Here is a 22,479-nt window from a genome sequence, read left to right on the forward strand (position 1 = left end):
AGAAAAACTGTAATGTTTCCAGCCACAGATAGCACTTTTTTTTGGACGATTTTCGCCTATATTTGACTGCTCAGAAGATTTTCTACTTGGGACACAAGAACGTTTTATATATCAAAACAAAGAACCAAGCCTCTACTTTCGAACAAAAAGCCTTTTATTTTAATTAAAAGTGTTTGCGTGTAAAACACACATTTCTAACATTTGCTGATCGATGGGGGTGGATTATTTCTAAGCTGCAGCCTCCCGCTTTCCCTCGTAAAGCCAATACGGAAGTAACTGTAACTGTAACTCATCGACTGGCCTTTGGGGGCTGGCTTCAGGAACTCCAGATGTCTGCAATGCTAAGTTGGCCAATTTTACAGCTGATAAAAACATTTACAGCCTGGTACAAAACATGGTTTTGGTGCATAATGCTAATATTATTTTTCATGACGACTGTGAACTTTTTTTATAACTCATTTGTTTCATTTTATTAAGATATATTAAGTCTGCAAGGGCATGGCCACTTGAGTGACAACTAGGTCGTGCTGGTCACAGTCACTTCACCTGAGCTGATTCCGGCTGATTAGCTGCTGAACTCTGCATGTACATCATATTTTTGTTTTGTTTTATGCAGTCAATTGCCTTTTGGGATTATTTCCTGCAATTACCTGATGCTATGGCATGCTTTGTGCACTTATATGTGCTCACAAACCATTCAAGTGGCCACCGTTTCTCAGGTGAGTGAATTTATATACTTATGTACCATCTCTATAAATACATTTGTTTTATTTAGGATCATTTATCTTTTTTTTTTTTTTTCGTAAGAGCTGTAATGCACTCCAGAAATTGACAGATTGATTAGCTGTAGGCTCTAGATCAGTCATCTGAAGTGTTGTCATACAGTGCTATGCCTGGATTTCATAGTCTTGCATTTACTAACACAGACCACATCTGAAGTGTTTGGAAGTAATTTGCGTTTTCCTCCTGTAGAAAAACATCATAAGAACAATGCTTAGTGGCTCCGTGTGTTACCACAGTGTTTTTAAAAGACTAAACACTTTATTGATATAGTGTACAGCCAAGGACATGTGATCAGAACACAAACGAGTTGCAGATAATGAAGTACTAAGCATTTCTCCCAAAAATAAGCCATTATTCCCCTCTGATTTTGGGAATAATTTAGTTGAGGCTGGGTTTAGGAGTAGGGAACAGGTATGGAATACATTTTCCAACAAAACTGATGTTCCAGGATCAGTATAGATGTTAATTCAGGATCGCTTGGTACTTGGCAAAATCTTGACATGCTAATTTGTACAGCCTTTATTCATCATAATTCAACATTTAGCAATGCTTTATTGACACCCAAAGTTTGCTTGTTTACATTAGTTAATGCAAGGTGAGTTAACATGAACTAACAATGGATGGCTGTTTTCATTTACTAACATTAAAAATGTTTAATAAATATTGTTATGTATTATTTTTTGTTCATTTTAGTAAACAAACATTACCTAATAGAACCTTGTAGTAAAGTGTTAAACTGGTTTAAAAAGACAAACAAACCAAGTGTTTGCTTAATCGTTTTATTTCATGTAACTACAATTCCATTGTCATTTAGCATCAGCTTTATTAACCCGATAATCTGTGGCTCTCTGACATTTCAAAACAATATTTTGTCCCATAAAAGCAAAAAGTCTGTTTTCCCAGCTGAAATTTGATGATTTCAGAGAGCCACATCTTAGTGTTATTCAATATCTTCTGGCCGGACAGGATGTGGAAGCGGGATTATGGATTTCTTCTCTGTGTCCCTGGATAAAGCCTTCCTCATATCTGTCAAATATATAAAAAGAAAATTGTAAATTGTAGTTCACTCATGTGATGCAAAAGCATTTCAGCATCATTATTTCAATCTCGTCACATTATCATTCGGAAATCATTCTAGTATGCTGCTCAAAGAGACTGATTCATATTTGTTGAGAAAATTTGCTGCTGCTTTATACTTTCGCCTGGCGCCACATCGCGCACCTCGTGAAACGGACGAGGCTTTTATACTTGTTGCGTTCGCCGTTGTGATATTCTATAAAACGACAGCGAGCGATCAAAAGAAACTGACCGTAAAGTCAGACTGATAAACAAAGTAGAAAGTTTCCGGAACTACGTCATATCATTAATATCATTAAAGATTTTTAAACTGATTATTTTTATAATTTATATAAATTATTTTAATGAATATTTATAACCATTCAAGATGTTTTTAAATCAAACTTTCACTTGCTTTTGTTCTATCTCAGACAATTCTGCCTATTAATGTTTATTAAAATATTAATGGGTAGAGAACATGGGTTGCTCTACAAATATATTTTTTATTATGGCAAGAATAAAACCAAAAAAAATTACACTTACTAAAAAAAGACAGATGATTTTTTTAGATTTAGCCCACTCCACAATTTTCTATCCTCTTTTTATGCTAAAATGGCAATAATAGACCAACATTCCTGACCATTATTACCAATAAAGCCCAGAAAAACAGGACATCAATATATTGTAAACTGATAGGTTCAAATATTCCTTCCCAGCAGTGCTGCCAACTATTTCCAATGAAAAGTAGCTAAATGTTGCCAGATGACGGCACAAACTAATTTGCATATCAATGACGTCATCATGTACTATCTGACAATAATATATATTATATTAAAACATTACATCCAGATGCAGAATAAATAGGTTCTTATTAACATATTTTGTTGCGTGATGACGTCATTGTGTAATCACAACTCAAAACTGCATCTTTATGTTGTAAAATAAAATAATTAATTTTCTTAAATAGACTGGCCATCTCAGCAAAAACATTATTTGAAATCTGTCAATTTATATTTTTATGAAAAATAGTTGACTTTTTGTAAAAGTAATACAAAGACTTTTTGATAAGAATTTTTTTCTTTTAAATATAACATAATGAAGTTACATTATTTTAAACAAGCTTGTGTACTTAATCTTTTTAACTTGTGAAATTAACACATTTGTGAAAGTGACAACAATTATAGCACTATTGGAATTTATTGCTACCTAAATTACCAACAATTATACATGTTAACAAATACCAGTAACTTAACAGTTATGAAAAACAATCTGAGCCAGCAATTTACTCTGAGTGAAGCCTGCAAGCTTTTGAGTCACTTTTTAAAAACTGCTAAAAGTAGGCAAATGAATGTAAAAAAATTGCTAAAAGTAGCAAAACGAATGTAAAAAAATTGCTAAAAGTAGCCAAACAAATGTTAAAAAGTGCTAAAAGTAGCCAAATGAATGTTAAAAATTGCTAAAAGTAGCCAAACAAATGTTAAAAAGTGCTAAAAGTAGCCAAACAAATGTTAAAAAGTGCTAAAAGTAGCCAAATGAATGTTAAAAATTGCTAAAAGCAGCCAAATAAATGTTAAAAGTTGCTAAAAGCAGCCAAACGAATGCTAAAAAATGCTAAAAGTAGCCAAACGGATGTTAAAAAATTGCTAAAAGTAGCCAAACAAATGTTAAAGCAGCCAAACAAAAGCTAAAAATTGCTAAAAGTAGCCAAACGAATGTTAAAATTTGCTAAAAGTAGCCAAATGAATGTTAAAAATTGCTAAAAGTAGCCAAATGAATGTAAAAAAAATTGCTAAAAGTAGCCAAACGAATGTTAAAAAGTGCTAAAAGTAGCCAAATGAATGTTAAAAATTGCTAAAAGCAGCCAAATGAATGTTAAAAGTTGCTAAAAGCAGCCAAATGAATGTTAAAAATTGCTAAAAGTAGCCAAATGAATGTTAAAAATTGCTAAAAGTAGCCAAACGAATGTAAAAAAATTGCTAAAAGTAGCCAAACAAATGTTAAAAAGTGCTAAAAGTAGCCAAATGAATGTTAAAAATTGCTAAAAGCAGCCAAATGAATGTTAAAAGTTGCTAAAAGCAGCCAAACGAATGCTAAAAAATGCTAAAAGTAGCCAAACGGATGTTAAAAAATTGCTAAAAGTAGCCAAACAAATGTTAAAGCAGCCAAACAAAAGCTAAAAATTGCTAAAAGCAGCCAAAAGAATGTTAAAAATTGCTAAAAGTAGCCAAACAAATGTTAAAAAGTGCTAAAAGCAGCCAAAAGAATGTTAAAAAATGCTAAAAGTAGCCAAACAAATGTTAAAGTGCTAAAAGCAGCCAAAAGAATGTTAAAAATTGCTAAAAGTAGCCAAACGAATGTTAAAATTTGCTAAAAGTAGCCAAACGAATGTTAAAAAAATGTTAAAAGTAGCCAAATGAATGTTAAAAATAGCTAAAAGTAGCCAGGCGAATGTTAAAAATTGCTTAATTTGTTGCTAGGTGCTTTTTGAAAAAAAAAGTTGCTAGTCTAGCATGAGAAGTTGCTAAATCTAGCAACAAAATTGCTAAGCTGGCAACACTGCTTCCCAGTTATCAAATAAATAATCTGTTCCGTAATTTTAGTTTGTAACAATTAAATTGTTTTCAATTCAAAATTGTAATCGATTTTGTAATGGCAAGACAGTTCACCAGAATTGTTGGGGCTGGCTGAGTGACAATTAAAAGTCCATGTGCTTATACCCCATCAAACTTTAAAATACTTTGATGAATAGAAAGTTTATGATAAACTATAAATGTCACTTTTTGCAACAACTCACCATAAGCATCTTCATCAGGTTCACCGTTACTGGCAGAGTAATACTCAATAACCGTTCTGTACACGCTGTAGCCAAGCTGTTTGTACATGTTCACTGCAACTTGATTGGAAACTCGCACAAAGAGATCCACAAAGAATCCGCCCTTTCTAAAGAGAAAACAAAAGGTTTGCAATCAGGACAGAAAATGATACTCTACCAAATATAATATACACTCACCGGCCACTTTATTAGGTACACCTATCCAACTGCTTGTTAGCCCAAATTTTTAATCAGCGAATCACATGGAAGCAACTCAATGCATTTGGGCATGTGGACAGAGCATCAGAATGAAGAAGAATGGGGATTTAAGTGACTTTGAACGTGGCATGGTTGTTGGTGCCAGAAGGGCTGGTCTGAGTATTTCATAAACTGCTGATCTACTGGGATTTTCACGCACAACCATCTCTAGGGTTTACAGAGAATGGTCTGAAAAAAGAAAAAATATTCAGTGAGCGGCATTTCTGTGGGCACAGATGCCTTGTTGATGCCAGAGGAGAATGGCCAGATTGGTTCCAGCTGATAGAAAGACAACAGTAACTCAAATAAGCACTCGTTACACATCCAACCTTGAGGCGGATGGGCTACAGCAGCAGAAGACCACACTGGGTGCCACTCCAGCCAGCTAAGAACAGGAAACTGAGGCTACAATTTACACAGGCTCATCCAAAAAGCACAAAGTTAAAATAGTAAGGTGTACCTAATAATGTGACCAGTGAGTGTATACTGATAAGCCAAATATACTGTAGTATCAGCCAATCACATGGCAGAAACTTGATACATTTAAGCAAATAGATGTGGTCAAGAAAATCTGATGAAGCTCAAATGCAGCATCAGGATGTAGAAGAAATGTGATTTAACATTCCTGTTTACTTATGGGTCAGAAATGACCAGAGCAGCACTTGAACTCATTAAGCAATGTTTTTTTTTCTTTTCTTTAATAGTGGAGAATTTTTAACCCTAACATTAGTAAAAAAAAAAATAAATAAACTTTACAAGCAAAACGTTTTACACTTCTGCTTTTAGGTACTACAAGCATTTGAATGATGCTAATTAAAGGGATAGTTCACCCAAAAATGAACATTTGCTTTAAATTTCCTCACCCACAGGTCATCCAAGATGTAACTATCTTTATACTATATATATATATATATATATATATATATATATATATATATATATATATATATTACCAGTCATAATTCACAGCCTGCTCAAACAGATTCAAAAGAGATTTTAGATTAAAAAGACAAAAAATACTTGAGAGTAAATGTTTTATTTTGGTGAACAATCCCTTTATATGGTTTTCAATGGTTGAAATGACTTTGACTTTGAAAGGTTATTAGTGGCAGATGGGCTGGGCTGAGTTCAGAAACTGCTGATGATATACAGGGATTTTCACATGACCATCCCTGTATAACAACAGTGAACCCTTATTGTGATGATTATTACTTCCAGCAGCATAACAAGCCCTGCCACGAAGCTCCAATCATCTCAAACTGGTTTCTCGAACATAACAACGAGTCCCCTATACTCCGAAGACCTCCACAATTATCAGATGTCAGTCTAGTAGAAGCATAAATGAACGTTGGGGATGTTCTGGAGCAAAAAACGACCAGTTGAAAAATCTGTAGCAACTGAGTGATGCTTTCATATCATATCATATCGCTTTTAAATTATTCTACAGTAATATATATTATATATATATTACTGTAGAATAATTTAAAAGCGATATGATAAACCACCGAAACCACCCCAAACATACCCCCTCCCCATCCCCCAAGAAACGAAGACACTATGTGGTTGACTTTATATATATTTAAATATATATTTTTAATATATACATTTAAAATAATAATTATAAATACATTTAAATATATTTATTTATTTTCAAAAAACACAACAATTATTTTTTTTATGGTTATTATACAACTATTATTCTAAAAAATAACATAAATCAATCCAAAATGTAACTGAAAAACAATGTAAAGACACAACTTGAGTAATATTGTAAGACTTTTGCATGAATATTAATTATGACAGTTCAATAGAATACAAAAAAAATATGTTTTATAGAATTATCTGTTGTCTTAGACCCGACTCATGGCTGAGAATTAACATATGATGTCTTAGTTACCTCCCTGACTCATTATCCCTCTTTTCTACTTCATAGCCATGCTTAATCAAAGTATCATCAGCATCATATTATATAAAACTTTAGTTTTGTCCACTTGCATGTTGACGCATATTGCTGTGCATGTAAACAACCGGGATCAAGAGCAGCACATTTGAGGCGCGCAGCAATGGCTTTCTTCACACTTGCGTCAATTTGCCTTCACCAGCGTTGTTTCGGTTACACATAAAGAATAACAAACTTGCGTGTGCAAAAGACACCAGATATGAATAGCCCCTAATGTCTTTATTTTTGGATAACCACTCTATACACTTGCATAAAGTAAATCTTATCTCAAAGCTTTTACTGGGGCACTTAATTTTGTCTCCCCGTGCTGCCCCCAGTAAGATGCCACCCTGGGCAATCGCACATATGACCCATGCCTAAATCCGCCACTGTAAGTCAGAACCAAAGCCAAAACTGGGACTAATGTAATAAAAAGTCCAGAAATTAGCACACATAAATGAATATGTTGGGGGAAAATATTAAATCAAATGTTAATAAACAGGGAAAATCCAGAGAAACTAAGAAATTTACAAAATTTGATTGATTTTGTGTATATATATTAGGGGTGTCACGATTTCGATTTTTAATCAAGATCGATCGAAATTTATGCTCAACTTTGATTATCGAATCAAAAAATAGAATCGTCGATGCTGCCACGCCCCCATGTCACGTTAGCTTGGCTTGCCAAGCGGGAAAAAAACATGCTTGTTGAAGTGCTTGTTAAACTGCAGAAGCAGGAGACCCGTTGACAGAGCTTAAACCCTCTCCTCTTTCAATGAAGTCGCCGGTGTGGAAGTTTTTTGGATTTCCAGTTAGTTATGTTGACAACGTTCGTTTTGTCGACAAAAAAACACAGTTTGCAAGCTCTGCTATGTACGTATTACGGTTGGGATGATAGACGATGGGCGCATCGCGATCCTCCACCCCGCCCCAGTTGCAAATCCGCTCGCGAAAAATACACACTCAGGCCCTGATTACACTAATATATCTTTGTTTTTAAATGGCATTTTAGAACGACAACGATCCACATCCACACTGGCGTGTAGCATTTCTGAGCAGCCCTCCTTCCTCAATACCGCTGAAAACGCACATCACGTGACCACACACACTCATTCACATACAGATACAGACGCACACACATTGTCATGCGCTCGAGACAGCGGGTCAAGGCATTCAGCGAGTCAGTAGACTGCTTCCATCTTTTACTTTCACACAAGTACTTAGTCATTTTAGCGAACACCTCAGATACTGTTGGCTGGTTTATGTTGGTTGTGCACCTTTTTTACCGACGCCATTATAACGACACAGATCACGAGTCCCGCAGAAAAAGTGATTGACAGGTTGTAATTATGTGTGTAACTTACCTTTATTCATTTACTGTATGATTTGTTTATTGGTAAAACAAAGACCATGCAAGTCAGGTATTTTAAACGGTAGGCTACTAATAATTAATTCGTTATTAATTAATTAATTATTCAAAATCGAAAATCGAATCGTGACTTTAGAATCGAAAATGTAATCGAATCGAGGATTTGGAGAATCAGGACACCCTTAATATATATATATATATATATATATATTTTTTTTTTTTTTAAATGGATTCAATTTCATTTTAAGTTAAATGTATTATCTTTCTATTCCTATAGATGTTAGTTGACATAACTGTAAAAGGGAGTGTACTCATTTATGCTGAGCACTGCATGTTGTCATGTTTAGCTTGATGAATGTTACACTTTCAGTAGCGTGTTCTTTCTTTTACATGCATTTTATCTAGCAGATAAGTTTGTAGCTGGAACGAGTAATGCTACAACACCTTTCTGAGATCTCCTCTAACATCTCCATGAGTTTCGCAGCCAGACCCAGCCGTCTGAACTCTGGGGCCACAGAGAGGGCAGTGACGTGCCCGTGCCATTCCTCTCTGGCGACGGAGCCCTCGGCCTTTCCCATGACTGCAGGATGACAATGGACATACAGGTTATTCATACAGCAATATTCACAATAAGTTTACCCTTGATTGTGCTGTCGAGGATGTTTTCATCCACTCTGGAGTGATTTTGAGTCTTAATTTGGCCACGGCTTTCTCTGTTTCAGCAAATGGAATGATTTTTGCTGACAAATCTTATTTTGATATATATAATTTGGGAAAATGCTTAGACATTTTTCAATACCTCAACAATACACTTTGGCAAACTACCCTTTCGTTATTTTTGTGGCTGTTTTTGCCCTATTGACTTCCATTATTATGACATTTTTTGATTGCACAGCCATGAGACCATATAATGATGCATTATTGATTGTTGCTGGTTTTCCCTGTAGGAAAGAGATAGAATTTGCTTACTTTTATTGAGCTGCATGTTGAAATTTAGCCTGTGTATGTGTTTTCATCTAGAGCCCTGCATTTGAGCCCGAGCCCGACTTTTTTATGCCCCTCGGGCTAGGCTTCCAGCCAATTTTCACATCATAGCTAGCACGCATATCAGGCTTCGGCCCTGCATTAGAAAAAACTTGCGCATAGAGATTTCCAGCCACGTACAATAGCAAACATAAAGAGAAAAATTGCCAATGGCGAACTTAAAACTGTCAAAAACGCTAGAGGAAGGACAAACTTCTGGTCAACTACTTTAATAGTGACGACTTTAAATGATGAGCCAACTGGTTATGCACAATGCACAACTTGTAAGTCCAGGGGCGTCTGCAGGATTTTATTTCCAATTATGCAAAAATCCAGCACCGCCCTGCCTTATCATCCCTTATTCTTATTTCAATCTAAGGAACACTGATGCTTGCTGTCAAAGGAAACATTATTTAAGGGCATTCGTTATGCCATAATTCGTTTCTTTTTGAATATTAATATAGTTGCTTTGAAATCTAAATATAATAAAAACAAATCAGCTCAAGGAAAAATCTTTAAAACTATGACCTATTAAAAAATTAGCAAATATATGACAGAGGATTGTGGTTAATTTCCACTGACTGCAACAAATCATCCATCCGCACAGTTGAGTAATGGATAGGCTCAAATAAAAATAAAATTAATATATTTGTTTGGAAAAGATATCTTTTTTAAATGAATTTCATTTAGTTTGTCTGTTAGTTTTCATATATATTTTTGTTGGTCAGTTATCTACGTGATGAAATAGAAAAACGTGAGAGGTGAAGTGCTTTAAAACAATACCACTATATGCTTTAGTGCCAAAACATCAACTGCATTGTCAAATAAAATAATAATCTAGCCTAAATAAAGTTAAAATTAAAATTGTTTGAAACACCTTGAATGGTAGCGATTTCATGTGAGGAGGCCGCGCAGCTAGCAGATCTGATTTATTCAATGATAGAGACACGGGCTGAAGTGCTGGAGTTCCCCCGGCTCAGGTGCTGATGAGACTGCGGTCTCCACCCCGTGCGGGGATCAACATTTCTCTCATTAGTTTTAGGCCTTTTGGCAAATGTCTCAATTAAGTTGAGCTGTTTTAAAGAGCGTTTACTCATTTTGAACTTTGTTGTAAACAATAGCTCTTTGCATTGTAAGTTTTTGTGTGCAGAAAAGCCGCCAGTAAAACTAAAGCCAATAGATTTCTTTACCCATATCCCACCATGCAAGTACATACACACTTTAAAACACACAAACACACACCTTTATTTATTCTCTTTTTTGTTTTGTTTTGCTTTGTCAATATATTGTAGTGTATACGGTTTAATAATCAATTTAAATTATTTATTAAATAAATAAATAAATGATCTGCATTAATTTGTGCCCTCTTATGGTAGTAACACGCATTGCATACAGCCGTACGGCTGCAGGTACCACTGGGTTAAATTGAGTAAACTTACTGTAAACAACATACCGCTTGAATAACAATGTCACTTAGGGCCTACTCACACTATGCCATCCGTACCGTGCCCAGGCCCGTTTCCCGGATCGTTTGAGAAGTGTGTGCGCTCAATCGGGCTCAAGCACGGTTCACTTGGCCGGCCCTGGCCCGGTTGGAAGAGGTGGGCCTGAGCGCGGTTCACTTGGGCTTTCACAAAACGCGTCAAAGCCCGAAACTGAAAGCGAGACGTGACTTTTAAGGGGCTGTTTCATATGAATTTATAAATCATTCTTACTGTTCAGTGAACGCAAACTGCCGTAGTTTATTAAAGACGCAAGCCCCTCACTGCACGACAGCTGTGCACCTTCAGCAAACCTCCTCATTCCTGCAGCACGAGGACTTTATGATTGTTTATGAGCGCCAAAAGTGGCGGATCTGTCCGGTGAAATATCTGACTGCGTGTCACCGCATCCCTAAGGACTGTTTGGCGAAATATTTGACTGCATGTTACTGCATATCAAACGACTGACACGATATAACTAGAGAAATCTCCACTGTTCTGCCGAGTGAGAGCGCTTCTCACTGAACAGCATACGTAAGCGTGCCCTGCCCGATTATGGTGTGAGTGCGGGCCGTTGGGGGAGACGGGAGGGGGGACAAGCGTGCTTTGGCCCGGTTCGAGGCAACTGTACCCAGTGTGAGTACAGCCTTAAACTAAAACTTACATTTAAAAAAAAAAAAAAAAAACGGAAAAAAAAAAACAACAACTCCGAACGTTTCTCTAAATTATTCAATTATTCTGATAAAAAATAAATAAATAGAAAAGACATCAACTTCATATTAAATACAAATCTGGTCTATTTTAATGGCTGTAACAGTATAAGCTGTTTGAAGGGAAAAAAACGGGCTTCGGGTTGGATTGAGCCAAACATATTTATGAGCTGGCGGACAAGGGCCAGGCCACAGCCTGTGCACCTCGGGCCAGGGCCGGACTAGGGCTTAGATTTAAGGCCTGTGCAGGGCTCTATTTTCATAAATTTTTTAAAAATGTTTGTTTTATGCATATTTACATATGCATGTACATACATTTATGGATATTTTGGCATTTCCATTCCAAAATGCACACAAAAATAGGTGGATGAAAAGCTTTTTTCCCCAGCATTCTTCAGAATATCTTGTTTTGTGTTCAACAGAAGAAAGAAATGCATACAAATTTAGAACCACTTAAGTGAGAAATCTTTATTTTTGGGTGAACTATCCCTTTAATACATGTGAATGATCTAAATGTGAATTAATAGTGCATTTTTCCTTTTATATAAAGACATGTTTGTCTAAATGACTTGCTGCACTTTTCAAAAAAGACATCTTCAGTACGTTTTACCTTCCATACTCTCCCCTTAACCCATAGTACTGTACTGTACATCATTTTATACAGGAACTTGTCCCATTTCAAGCGCAAAATAGTTTGCTTAAAACATATGGAAGCGAGCAGCATGAGTATGCATGTAAACATTTTCAAAGTGTTTATTCCACAGAGGAAACTCAAGTCAGACTTTCAGGTGTGGAATGACATACAGATGAGTAATCAATGTCTGGATATTCACTTTAATTTGAAGCTAAAATAAATTAGAAAGAGGCACTCACTGTAGCCCATCAGTTCACCGCCTGGAGCTTCAGCTACTATGAAATACTCCGGCCAATGAGCCAAATACTGAAGATAGAAGGGAATTCCATACTGTTCATTGAAAGTTAAGAAAAACGGACAAGTATGCAAAATACAGAGGAAGACAATTAGTTAGATTAGTGACAAACTGATTAATTAGACAAAGATGTCAGTGAGTTTTTCTTAAAGGATACTGTTTCTGTCAGGGGGTCCAGATTACTGTGGGATAAAAATACAGAAATGTAAATATTAGCATAGCATATTCATTCAGATGCACACTTACCGGCCACTTTATTAGGTACACCTGTCCAACTGCTCGTTAACCCAAATGTCTAATCAGCCAATCACATGGCAGCAACTTAATGCATTTAGGCATGTAGAAATGGTCAAGATGATTCAAACCGAGCATCAGAATGGGGAAGAAAGGGGATTTAAGTGACTTTGAATGTGGCATGGTGACAAGCTGGTCTGAGTATTTCATAAACTGCTAATCTACAGGGATTTACACGCACAACAATCTCTTGGGTTTACAGAGAATGGTTCAAAAAAGTGTAAATATCCAGTGAGAGGCAGTTCTGTCAGTGCAAATTTGTGCCCATTAGTACCAACTGAGCATCGTGTCAATGCCACAGTCTACATGAACTGTTGCTGACCATGTGCATCCTTTTATGACCACAGTGTACTCGTCTTCTGATGGCTACTTCCGGCAGGATAAAGCGCCATGTCATAAAACAGGAATCAACTCAGACTGGTTTCCTGAACATGACAATGAGTTCACTGTACTCAAATGGCCTCCACACCACAGTCACCAGACTCCAAGCCAATAGAGCACCTTTGGGATGTGGTGAAATGGGAGATTTGCATCAGGGATGTGCAGCCGACAAATCTGCAGCAACTATGTGAATATGTAGCAAAATCTCTGAGGAATATTTCCAGTACCTTGTTGAATCTATGCCATGAAGGATTAAGGTAGTTCTAAAGGCAAAAAAGGGTCCAACCTGGTACTAGTAATGTGTACCTAATAAAGTGGCCGGTGAGTGTATGTGATCCTAGACCACAAAACCAGTCCTAATTTGCTGTTTTATCTTTGGCATTGGCCAAAAATACACTGAATGTGTCATGATGGTTGACTTTTATGCCAAAATCAAATCATTATTAACATTTTATATATTTCTTACTGCAAAAATATCAAAAATGTTTTGGTTAGTAATGTGCATTCCTATCCACTTCATTTAGACACATCTAAAGGCTATTTTCTCGTTATTTTATTATTTTTAACCCTCAGATTACAGATTTTCATAAGCTATATTTGAATAGTTGTATGTAACGTTATAGTTATATAGTGATACTTATGACTATTTTGTCGTACACGGTCCTATGTGGGCAAATACAATAGTAAGCGTCCAATTAATAACATTTATAAAGGCAAAAATCTGATATCACAACTAGATATATGGCTGAACATTACCTGAATCGTCATTATTAGTAATAACAATATATACGTGCACAGTAACGTTAAACCACCAGACATGTACATGTACCATGGTTTTCACGAAAGTACGATGGCGTAGCAGTTACATACTAGTTCAAAACACAGTCATTTGAACTTAAATATAACAACTGTTAACTGTAGTGATACCATTGTGGAGTAAAGGCTAATGGGTATACCATGGTAACGTACTGAGTAACATCGTATCACCCTCACTTTGTAATCAAGCCACAACAGTAGGTTACGTTTCTAAAATGGTAATTATATAACTAGTAATCAAATAACTCACATATTGTTGAATTTAAACAGATCATCGCACGTGAAAGCTCGTAATGTTGTCATTTTCCAGTGTGTTGCAGGACAGGACGACGCTCTGACCTCTCAACCCTACGTCACACGTACGTTTTACTGTTGGTGGTTTGGACAGCGACATCGTTCGGCTAAATGGAGGAAAAACACAGGCCGATTTATTCGATGTAAGGTAACTATTCATTTATAACGAATTAATATTTTATACTTAACGAATTCTTTATTTATTAGTTAGTTAGAATTTAATATAGGCTATTAGTAAGACTTTCAGTTCACAAATAGAAAACATGATGCTAGTTTCTTCAAATATTTTACTGTCTATCAAAACTCCTCACATCAGTCTCCTCTTAAATGAACAGTTCATTCAAAAAAATGATTATTTACTATTTACTCAACCTCGAGTCCTTTCAAACCTTTATAAGTTTCTTCTGTTTATATGAAACACACTTATCTTAAACACAAAATAAGATATTTTTTTTTGAAGAAAGCTAATGTCCTGTAACTTAAACACTGACTTCCATAGTAGGAAAAATAGGTTTACAACATTCTTCAAAATATCTTTTTTTGGGTTTGTCTTCTTTCCAGTGTTATGGATGTGACATTTGCAGTTAAATCTTGAAACGTAAGTAAGTAGCTAAAGTTTATTTATGAAGCACATTTACAGTAACTTCAGTGTGGCGCTGAACAAAACCATAACACACATTCTAAAGCAGTAAAATAACAATAAAAGTAATAATAGGAATAATAGTATGACAGCAACAATGCACACCAGGGGCGGACTGGGACTAAAAAATCAGCCCTGGCACTGTAGCCACACCAGCCCACATTACTACACTGCCACAGCCCCTTGCACGGACACGCATATTCACTAATTTGGTGTATAGATGGTGAAATAATATAAGCAGTACCATATATGTAATAGATATTTAAACATTTAATGTATGTGACTAGACCAAAAACAAATTTATATATGCGATCATTCATTCATTTTCTTTTCGGCTTAGTCCCTTTATTAATCTGGGATCACCACAGCAGAATGAACCGCCAACTTGTCCAGCATATGTTTTACGCAGCAGATGCCCTCCAAAGTGCAACCCACTGTGAAACCCCTTATACAGCACATTCACATACATGCACTACGGACAATTAAGCCTGCCCAATTCATCTACAGCACATGTTTGGACTTGTGAGGGAAACCAGGAGGAAACCCAGGCGAACATGCAACCTCCACACAGAAACACCAACTAACCCAGGCAAGGCTCGAAAAAGCAACCTTCTTGCGCCCCTCCGCTGCTCTCTCTCAAGACTATATCTGTTAATTTTATGCATTTGGCAGAGTTTGACTTTTTTTTTTTTTTTTTTTGCTTTCTCTGAGCTTTTCGGCACCTCCTTTCCTTTTTTTATGGTCCATCTCTGACAATTAGCTTGTGTTGCACTTACTGTTTGTTTGACATTCTAGCCAGATTTTGGGTCGGCCCATCTCGAAACCAGCCGGTCATTGCTGATTGGGCCAATGCTTAACATTTATAATTATTATTACTATTAGCATCATCATCATCATAATACTCACATCTTGCAAGAGATAAAAGCTGCCTGCATGTAAAAACAATAAATATTAAAAAATAAAAAAAAATAAAAATAGCTGACCGGCCCACATTTAAAAAATGGTCCGGCCCTTCTGGCATTTGCCAGAATTGCCAGATGGCCAGTCCGCCCCTGATGCACACAAAAGAATAAAAGCCTGGGAAGGCAATTAAATAAAAATGTGTCTTAAGTCTGGACTTAAAAATAGAGATAGAAGAAGCACTCGTAATGTCCGGTGGCAGCTGGTTCCACAAACGTGGAGCAGCGACTGCAAAGGCTCTATCTCCAGTTTGAATAGTGACTGAGGAATTTGCAGTAAAATTCTATTTGACGACCTATAGGCAGAGGAGTTGACTGCAGGTAGGTTAATAAGTTCAGATATATAAGGTGCTTGCCCATTCAGTGCTGCTTTAAAAACAGTAAGTAAAATCTATGAATTCTAACATTAACAGGAGGTCAAGGGATGCTAAAACTGGTGAGACATGAGCTTGTTTTTCGGTGCCTGTTAAAAGTCTAGCTGCCCCATTTTGAACCAACTGCAACCGTGCCAATGAAGATTGAGGGAGACCAACATAAAAGAAATTGCGATAGTCTAGGCGGGACTTGATAAAAGCATGTATGATTTTTCCAGATCTTAAAAGGAAAGAATGGATTTGAGTCTGGAGATGATCCTCAGCTTATAGTAACTATTCTTAACGACTGAGCAAATTTGTTTTCTAGACAAAGCTCTGAATCGAAGATAACTTCTAGATTTTTTACTTGCGATTTAAAATATGGTGTAAGACTTCCCAAGCCCACTATATAAGACATTCTTGTTTTTGAGGGGCCGAAGAGAATAACTTCACTTTTGTCATTATTAAGTTTAAGGACGTTTTGTCATTATTAATTAGTGTTTTTTGCCATCCAACAATTAATATCCTGAAGACAATCAATTCGAGACTGCTGGGAGTTCTGAGATTTTAAAAGAACATACTGCTGGGAGTCATCTGCATAATAATGAAAAGAGATGTTATATATCCTTCTAATATTACCAAGAGAAAGCATATATAAATTGAAGAGCATTGGACCCAGAATAGAGCCCTGGGGGACACCACACAGAAGAGTGGCAGATGTTGACATAAATTGGCCAATAGAAACTGAAAAAGACCTGGATTTCAGATATGACTGAAACCAATGAAGTGCTGAACCCTTTATGCCCACCCAATGTTCCAGACGTGACAGAAGGATGGTATGATCGACTGTATCAAAAGCAGAGCGCAGATCCATTAAAACCAAAACTGCATTATTGCCAGAATCTTGCCATGCAGGACTTGAACCAGTGACCTTTTTGCTCTGAGGTGACAGTGCTAACCACTGAGCCACCCAAAGACATTGGATCCAACTGTTGAAGAAGTCCAAACATGCGGCTCATAAAAGTAACAACTTTTGACTATTAAGCTGTAATAACAGGGCAATTCCATAATAAATGGAGAGTAAAATAGTAAATGATGACAGAGTTTAAGGTAAAGTATCCCTCTAAATAGATTTCTCATTTGCTCTCTGTGGTGTTATGTAAGTGTGTTGTATATGTGCAGTGAATGTGCTGTTATTCCCTCAGGTGTGTACAGTAGGTGGAGTAATGCAGGATCAGGTGTTGAGTCTCGCTTTTAAAAGCGTTCTACGGGTCTCTGTACCTTAGTAAACTCTTTCACTGGAGACTAGCACCCGAAAATGGAGTGGCTTCAATTCTTTGGGATCCTGGTGTGTTCACTGGTCTGCAGAGGAGCGATGGTTACATCAAGGTTTGATACTTTTTTATTTTTTTTATTTTATTAAAGTTACGTACACTCGAAGTAAAAATTATTAGACTTTCTTTTATTTTTTTCAAATATTTCCCAAATGATATTTAACAGAGCAAGGGATTTTTTTACAGTATTTCCTATAATATTTTTTCTTCTGGAGAAAGTCTTATTTGTTTTATTTTGGCTAGAATAAAAGCAGTTTTTAATTTTTTAAACATCGTTTAAAGGTCAATTTTAGTCAAGGTCAAAATTATTAGCCCCCTTAAGCAATATATATTTTTTGATAGTGTACAGAACAAGCCATCGCTTTACAAAAACTTGCCTATTTACCCTAACTTGCCTAATTAACCTAGTTAAGTCTTTAAATGTCACTTTAAGCTGAATACTTATAGTAATATCTTAGTCATAGTCTTAGTCTTAGTCATCATGGCAAAGATAAAATAAATCAGTTATTAGAAATGAGTTATTAAAACTATTATGTTTAGAAATGTGTTGAAGAAATCTGTGTTAACAACTTGGGGAAAATGTAAAAGAATTCAAGGTTAACAGGAGGGCTAATAATTCTGACTTAAACTGTATATCTGTCCTTTAAGGGTGATTATTAAAAAGCATTATTACACATAACCCTCAATCAAACTTCAATTATGCTCTAAATTTGCAGTGGTGGTATGTATGTGTGTGTGTGTGTGTATATATATATATATATATATATATATATATATATATATATATATATATATATATATATATATATATATATATATATATATATATATAAAAACAGATAAATAACTTTTTTGTGCAGTGGAATGTTTAATGAATTTGTTAATGCCTTTATTTTTAGTGTAAGCACACACTATGCCACTTGTTTTTTTTTTTTAATTTATGGGTAGTTTTTTTTTTTTAAAGATATATAGTCTAATTTTTGTAATCTAGATTCATCTTTCAAGACATTATAATTTGAATGGTAGCGTATAATAAATACACTACCATTCAAATGTTTCCTCAAAAACGTTTATTTATTTATTTTTATTACTGAGGGGTTAAAAATAAAAGCAATTATTTAAAATAGATTAAAATGAGAAATTATTCTGTCTTTTGATCAGTATAATGCATGCTTGCTGAAAAAAAGTTATAATTTGTTTATACTATTTTAACAAAAACTTATCAAACAATATTTTATTATATTATATTGCATTGTATTATGTAATATTTTTATATATTATATTATAATTTATCATATTATAGTATAATTTATTTTATTGTATTACATAATAATATATCACATCATATATTATATTATATTGTTTTATATTATATTATATTATATTATATTATATTATATTATATTATATTATATTATATTATATTATATTATATTATATTATATTATATTATATTATATTATATTACATTACATTACATTATATTTTATCGTAAAAAAAAAAAGGTTTAAAGTTTAGACTTTCTAAAAATATTTAAATTAATCATATTTCAGCTATCTCCCTGCATTTTTATGGAAATAAAGTCAAAGTCAGCTTTTTTGACATACAGAGAATCGAAATTGTGTTACTCTCAGACCCTAGCTGCATAACAGATAGTATTATAAATACAATTACACATACTATAATCTAAAAAAAAAAATAGATAAAAATAAACATTATATACAATACAATTACAATTAAGGGCACATGGCAAAAAATGCAAACCATGTAAAACTTACATTTTAAATAAAACTATAATTATGACTAGGAATATAAAATCTCTTTCATAATCCAGTGGAATTAAAATATTTTCTGATTTCAGCGCTCGTCAGAACCTTTCCTATCTCATATCGGTGTCTGAAGTTCTGCGCTGTGGCGTTCCCACCACATTTTCAGTCACCGTTCTGTCAGATTATCCCATCAATGTCACAGCCAGACTTACTCATGGAAAGACCAGTGTGGCCCAAACACAGAGCACCGTCCCAGCAGGTATACATCAACATCACACTGTAAAATAATTAACGACAGAAAGTCAAGACAACAAATAATGTTTATGTTGCTTTAACTTATTTTTAAACAACTTTTTAAGTTATACAAATCTTAATATAGTTAATATAAGTTGAGATGACTAGAAAAGTTCATTTGACTCTCTTTAGTTTCTGTGATTTGTGGTTTTATTGCATTATTTTATTGCAAAAAAAAAAAATGTTCATCAAGCTCATCCTCTGGCGTGTTTGTTTATAGTTGCATTTATTTAACTCATGCATTTAATAAATGATGGCTTTATTACAATTTGCATATTTTGTATGCATTTTTGCCTTTTATATTTGGAAGCCAAAATATATGCAGTAATTTTTTCCAATTTACAGATTTGCTTTAAATCTATTTGTCAGTTTATGTATTTAAGCATTTATTTATTTATCTGTTTCTTCATTTACATTTTTTTTTACGTAATTATTTAATTTTATTTGTGCATTTTGCTATATTAACCATATTCATGCACTTTTTTATTTATTACTCTTAGAAAATCTCCTTTACTTCACATTACGTATTAGTAGGGCATGGCATTGTTTACAAAACATTTCATAATTATATATACAGAAATGTGGGTATCAGGTTTTTTGTTCCTCCAGGAAGCACTTTACAGTTTCTGAAGGTGCAATTATAGTCTAACCTATATTCACTTACACTGATGTAGCTTAATGTGGTAAAGTGTCATTGAAATGAACCTCCATTCTGCTCAAACAAGCATTGATGTGTGTTTTGCTTTGATTTAAAGGCTCCAGCAGACTTCTGTCTCTCCCACCTGTGAGTATCTATGATTAAATCTCCTGATAAGATAAATTAATCGATTTTGAACTTGCATCAGTGGCTGTTTGTTTGTGAGCTAGAATCAGTCAAAATGTTTGGGATCAGTACAATATTTTAGTGTTTTAATGCTAAAAGAAGACTTGATTTATAATGCAGTAAAAACTGTAAACGTGAAATATTACACTTTGAAAAAAATATTTAAAAAATTAAAAATCAATTAAATGTACTTCTATGATTAAAATAATTTAAAAATCATTTTAATATCGCAGATTATTATTATTAATATTATAATTATTATTTTATTATTATTGTTATTGATATTATTAGTGTTATTATTATTATTGTTATTATTATTTCTATTATTATTGTTATTATTATTACTATTATTATTATTGTTATTATTATTATTATTGTGTTGTTGTTATTATTATTAGTATTAGTATTATTGTTATTATTATTATTATTGTTATTGTTATTGCTGTTATTATTATTATTTGTATGATTATTGTTAATATTTTATTATTGTTATTATTATTATTATTAATATTGTGTTGTTGTTATTATTATTATTGTTATTATTATTATTATTAGTAGTAGTAGTAGTAGTAGTGGTAGTAGTAGTATTGTTATTATTTTTATTGTTATCATTATTATTATTATTATTATTGTTATTATTATTATTATTGTGTTGCTGTTATTATTATTAGTATTAATGTTATTATTATTATTGTTATTGCTATTATTATTATTTGTATTATTATTGTTATTATTATTATTGTTATTATTATTGTGTTGTTGTTGTTATTATTATTATTATTATTATTATTATTAGTAGTAGTAGTAGTAGTAGTGGTAGTTGTGTTGTTATATTGTTATTATTTTTATTGTTATCATTATTATTATTATTAATATTATTATTGTTATTATTGTTATTATTATTATCATCATCATCATGTGTTGAAAACTTGGGCTGCTTCATATTTGAAAGGAAACTGGAAACTGATACCGTACTAATAAAAAGTACTATTATAAATCTATTTTAAAATATATATTATTATCTATTATTAAATATTATTAATCAAAGACATAGTAAACAAAAAAGGAAAATCATAAATTCAGGGAAAATGCGGAAAAATAAGAAACAAGGAAATAGAAATAAGAAATAAATAGAAAGAAACAAGAAAAAAGAATAGAAATAAGAAATTAATAGAAAGGGAATATATGATATGATATAATATAATATATATTTGAAAAAAAAACAAATAGATAAATAGGTACATAAATACATACATAAATAAATGCATAAACAAATTAAATTAATGGGCTGTGTCTGCTAAGCTTTAAATACTGCTTTCTTGTTAAAAAAAACTCAATAAATAGGTTTAATGTTACATAAAAAGTTAGTTTTTTAAGGGAAAGTCAGACATTTCACATTTGTACTATTTTTATTATACTATTTTAGTAAAAATAATTGAAGCATTGGGAGGCAGAACCTTTTTTAAAACACTTTATAAATTGTACCAATCCTGAATTTTTGACCGGTACTGTAAATACAGTTTAATTTAAAAAGCAGTAGTTTAAAATATTGTTTATTTCTTTGGTTCAAAGCTGAATTAAAGAAATTAATTACAATTATTGAATTAAAATTGTATAATGAGCCTTCAAAAAGGAATTTAATATGCTAATTTGCTGTACTATTATGATTTAATATCACTGGTACTCAATATTTATTGATGATTTGTGTTATTTGTTCTTCGCAGGTGTTTTATGATGACATGACTTACTGGTATCCGTATCAGCTGAATGTGGAGGGCTTTTCAGGAACTCGTCTTGTGTTTTCCAACTCCACCTCCATGGTCTTTAGCCCCAGGTGCATGTCCATCTTTATTCAGACCGACAAGAACTACTACCAACCCGGACAGACGGTCAAATTTCGAGTTGTATCAGTTACTCCTGATGGAAAGCCGTACAGCGGTCGGACTGATATTTTTATAAGGGTAAGTGTTTAGTTAGCATAAACAAATGCATTAGCTGTGTGTATGGAGAGATGGATGAATGAATACACTATAATATCTAACAATAACATTTAATTGAATGAGTTAATTTCACTCAGATATTCAAATAAAACATTCTTTGTACTTAATATAAATTAGTTACGTGAACTCAACATTTTATGTATTAAGGTGAGCTTAAATTGA

The 22,479-nt window shown here is 33.7% G+C and overlaps 2 protein-coding genes across 6 annotated transcripts in view; one reads left to right on the forward strand and one right to left on the reverse strand.

The window, feature by feature from the left end:
• Positions 1 to 1,546: 1,546 nt before the first annotated feature.
• On the reverse strand, positions 1,547 to 14,182 carry naa20 (N-alpha-acetyltransferase 20, NatB catalytic subunit). Its single transcript, NM_001014329.2, is given in 6 exon segments — positions 1,547 to 1,809; positions 4,634 to 4,779; positions 8,662 to 8,797; positions 12,305 to 12,395; positions 12,518 to 12,542; positions 14,102 to 14,182. Coding segments are annotated over 6 exon segments (537 nt in total). The 5' UTR covers positions 14,155 to 14,182; the 3' UTR covers positions 1,547 to 1,723.
• A 3,199-nt stretch (positions 14,183 to 17,381) lies between these two features.
• cd109 (CD109 molecule) overlaps positions 17,382 to 22,479 on the forward strand; it is a 153,144-nt gene continuing 148,046 nt past the window's right edge. For all 5 annotated transcript variants that reach the window (XM_087298641.1, XM_087298643.1, XM_087298645.1 and 2 more), the window contains exons 1-4: positions 17,382 to 17,486; positions 19,293 to 19,459; positions 20,250 to 20,278; positions 22,042 to 22,278. In XM_087298641.1, coding sequence (XP_087154767.1) covers positions 17,416 to 17,486; positions 19,293 to 19,459; positions 20,250 to 20,278; positions 22,042 to 22,278 — 504 coding nt within the window. In that variant the 5' untranslated portion in view covers positions 17,382 to 17,415. The remainder of the gene's footprint in view (positions 17,487 to 19,292; positions 19,460 to 20,249; positions 20,279 to 22,041; positions 22,279 to 22,479) is intronic.

Source organism: Danio rerio, chromosome 20, assembly GCF_052040795.2.
Source record: "Danio rerio strain M-AB ecotype USA chromosome 20, GRCz13ab, whole genome shotgun sequence".
NCBI classification, from domain to species: domain Eukaryota; kingdom Metazoa; phylum Chordata; class Actinopteri; order Cypriniformes; family Danionidae; genus Danio; species Danio rerio.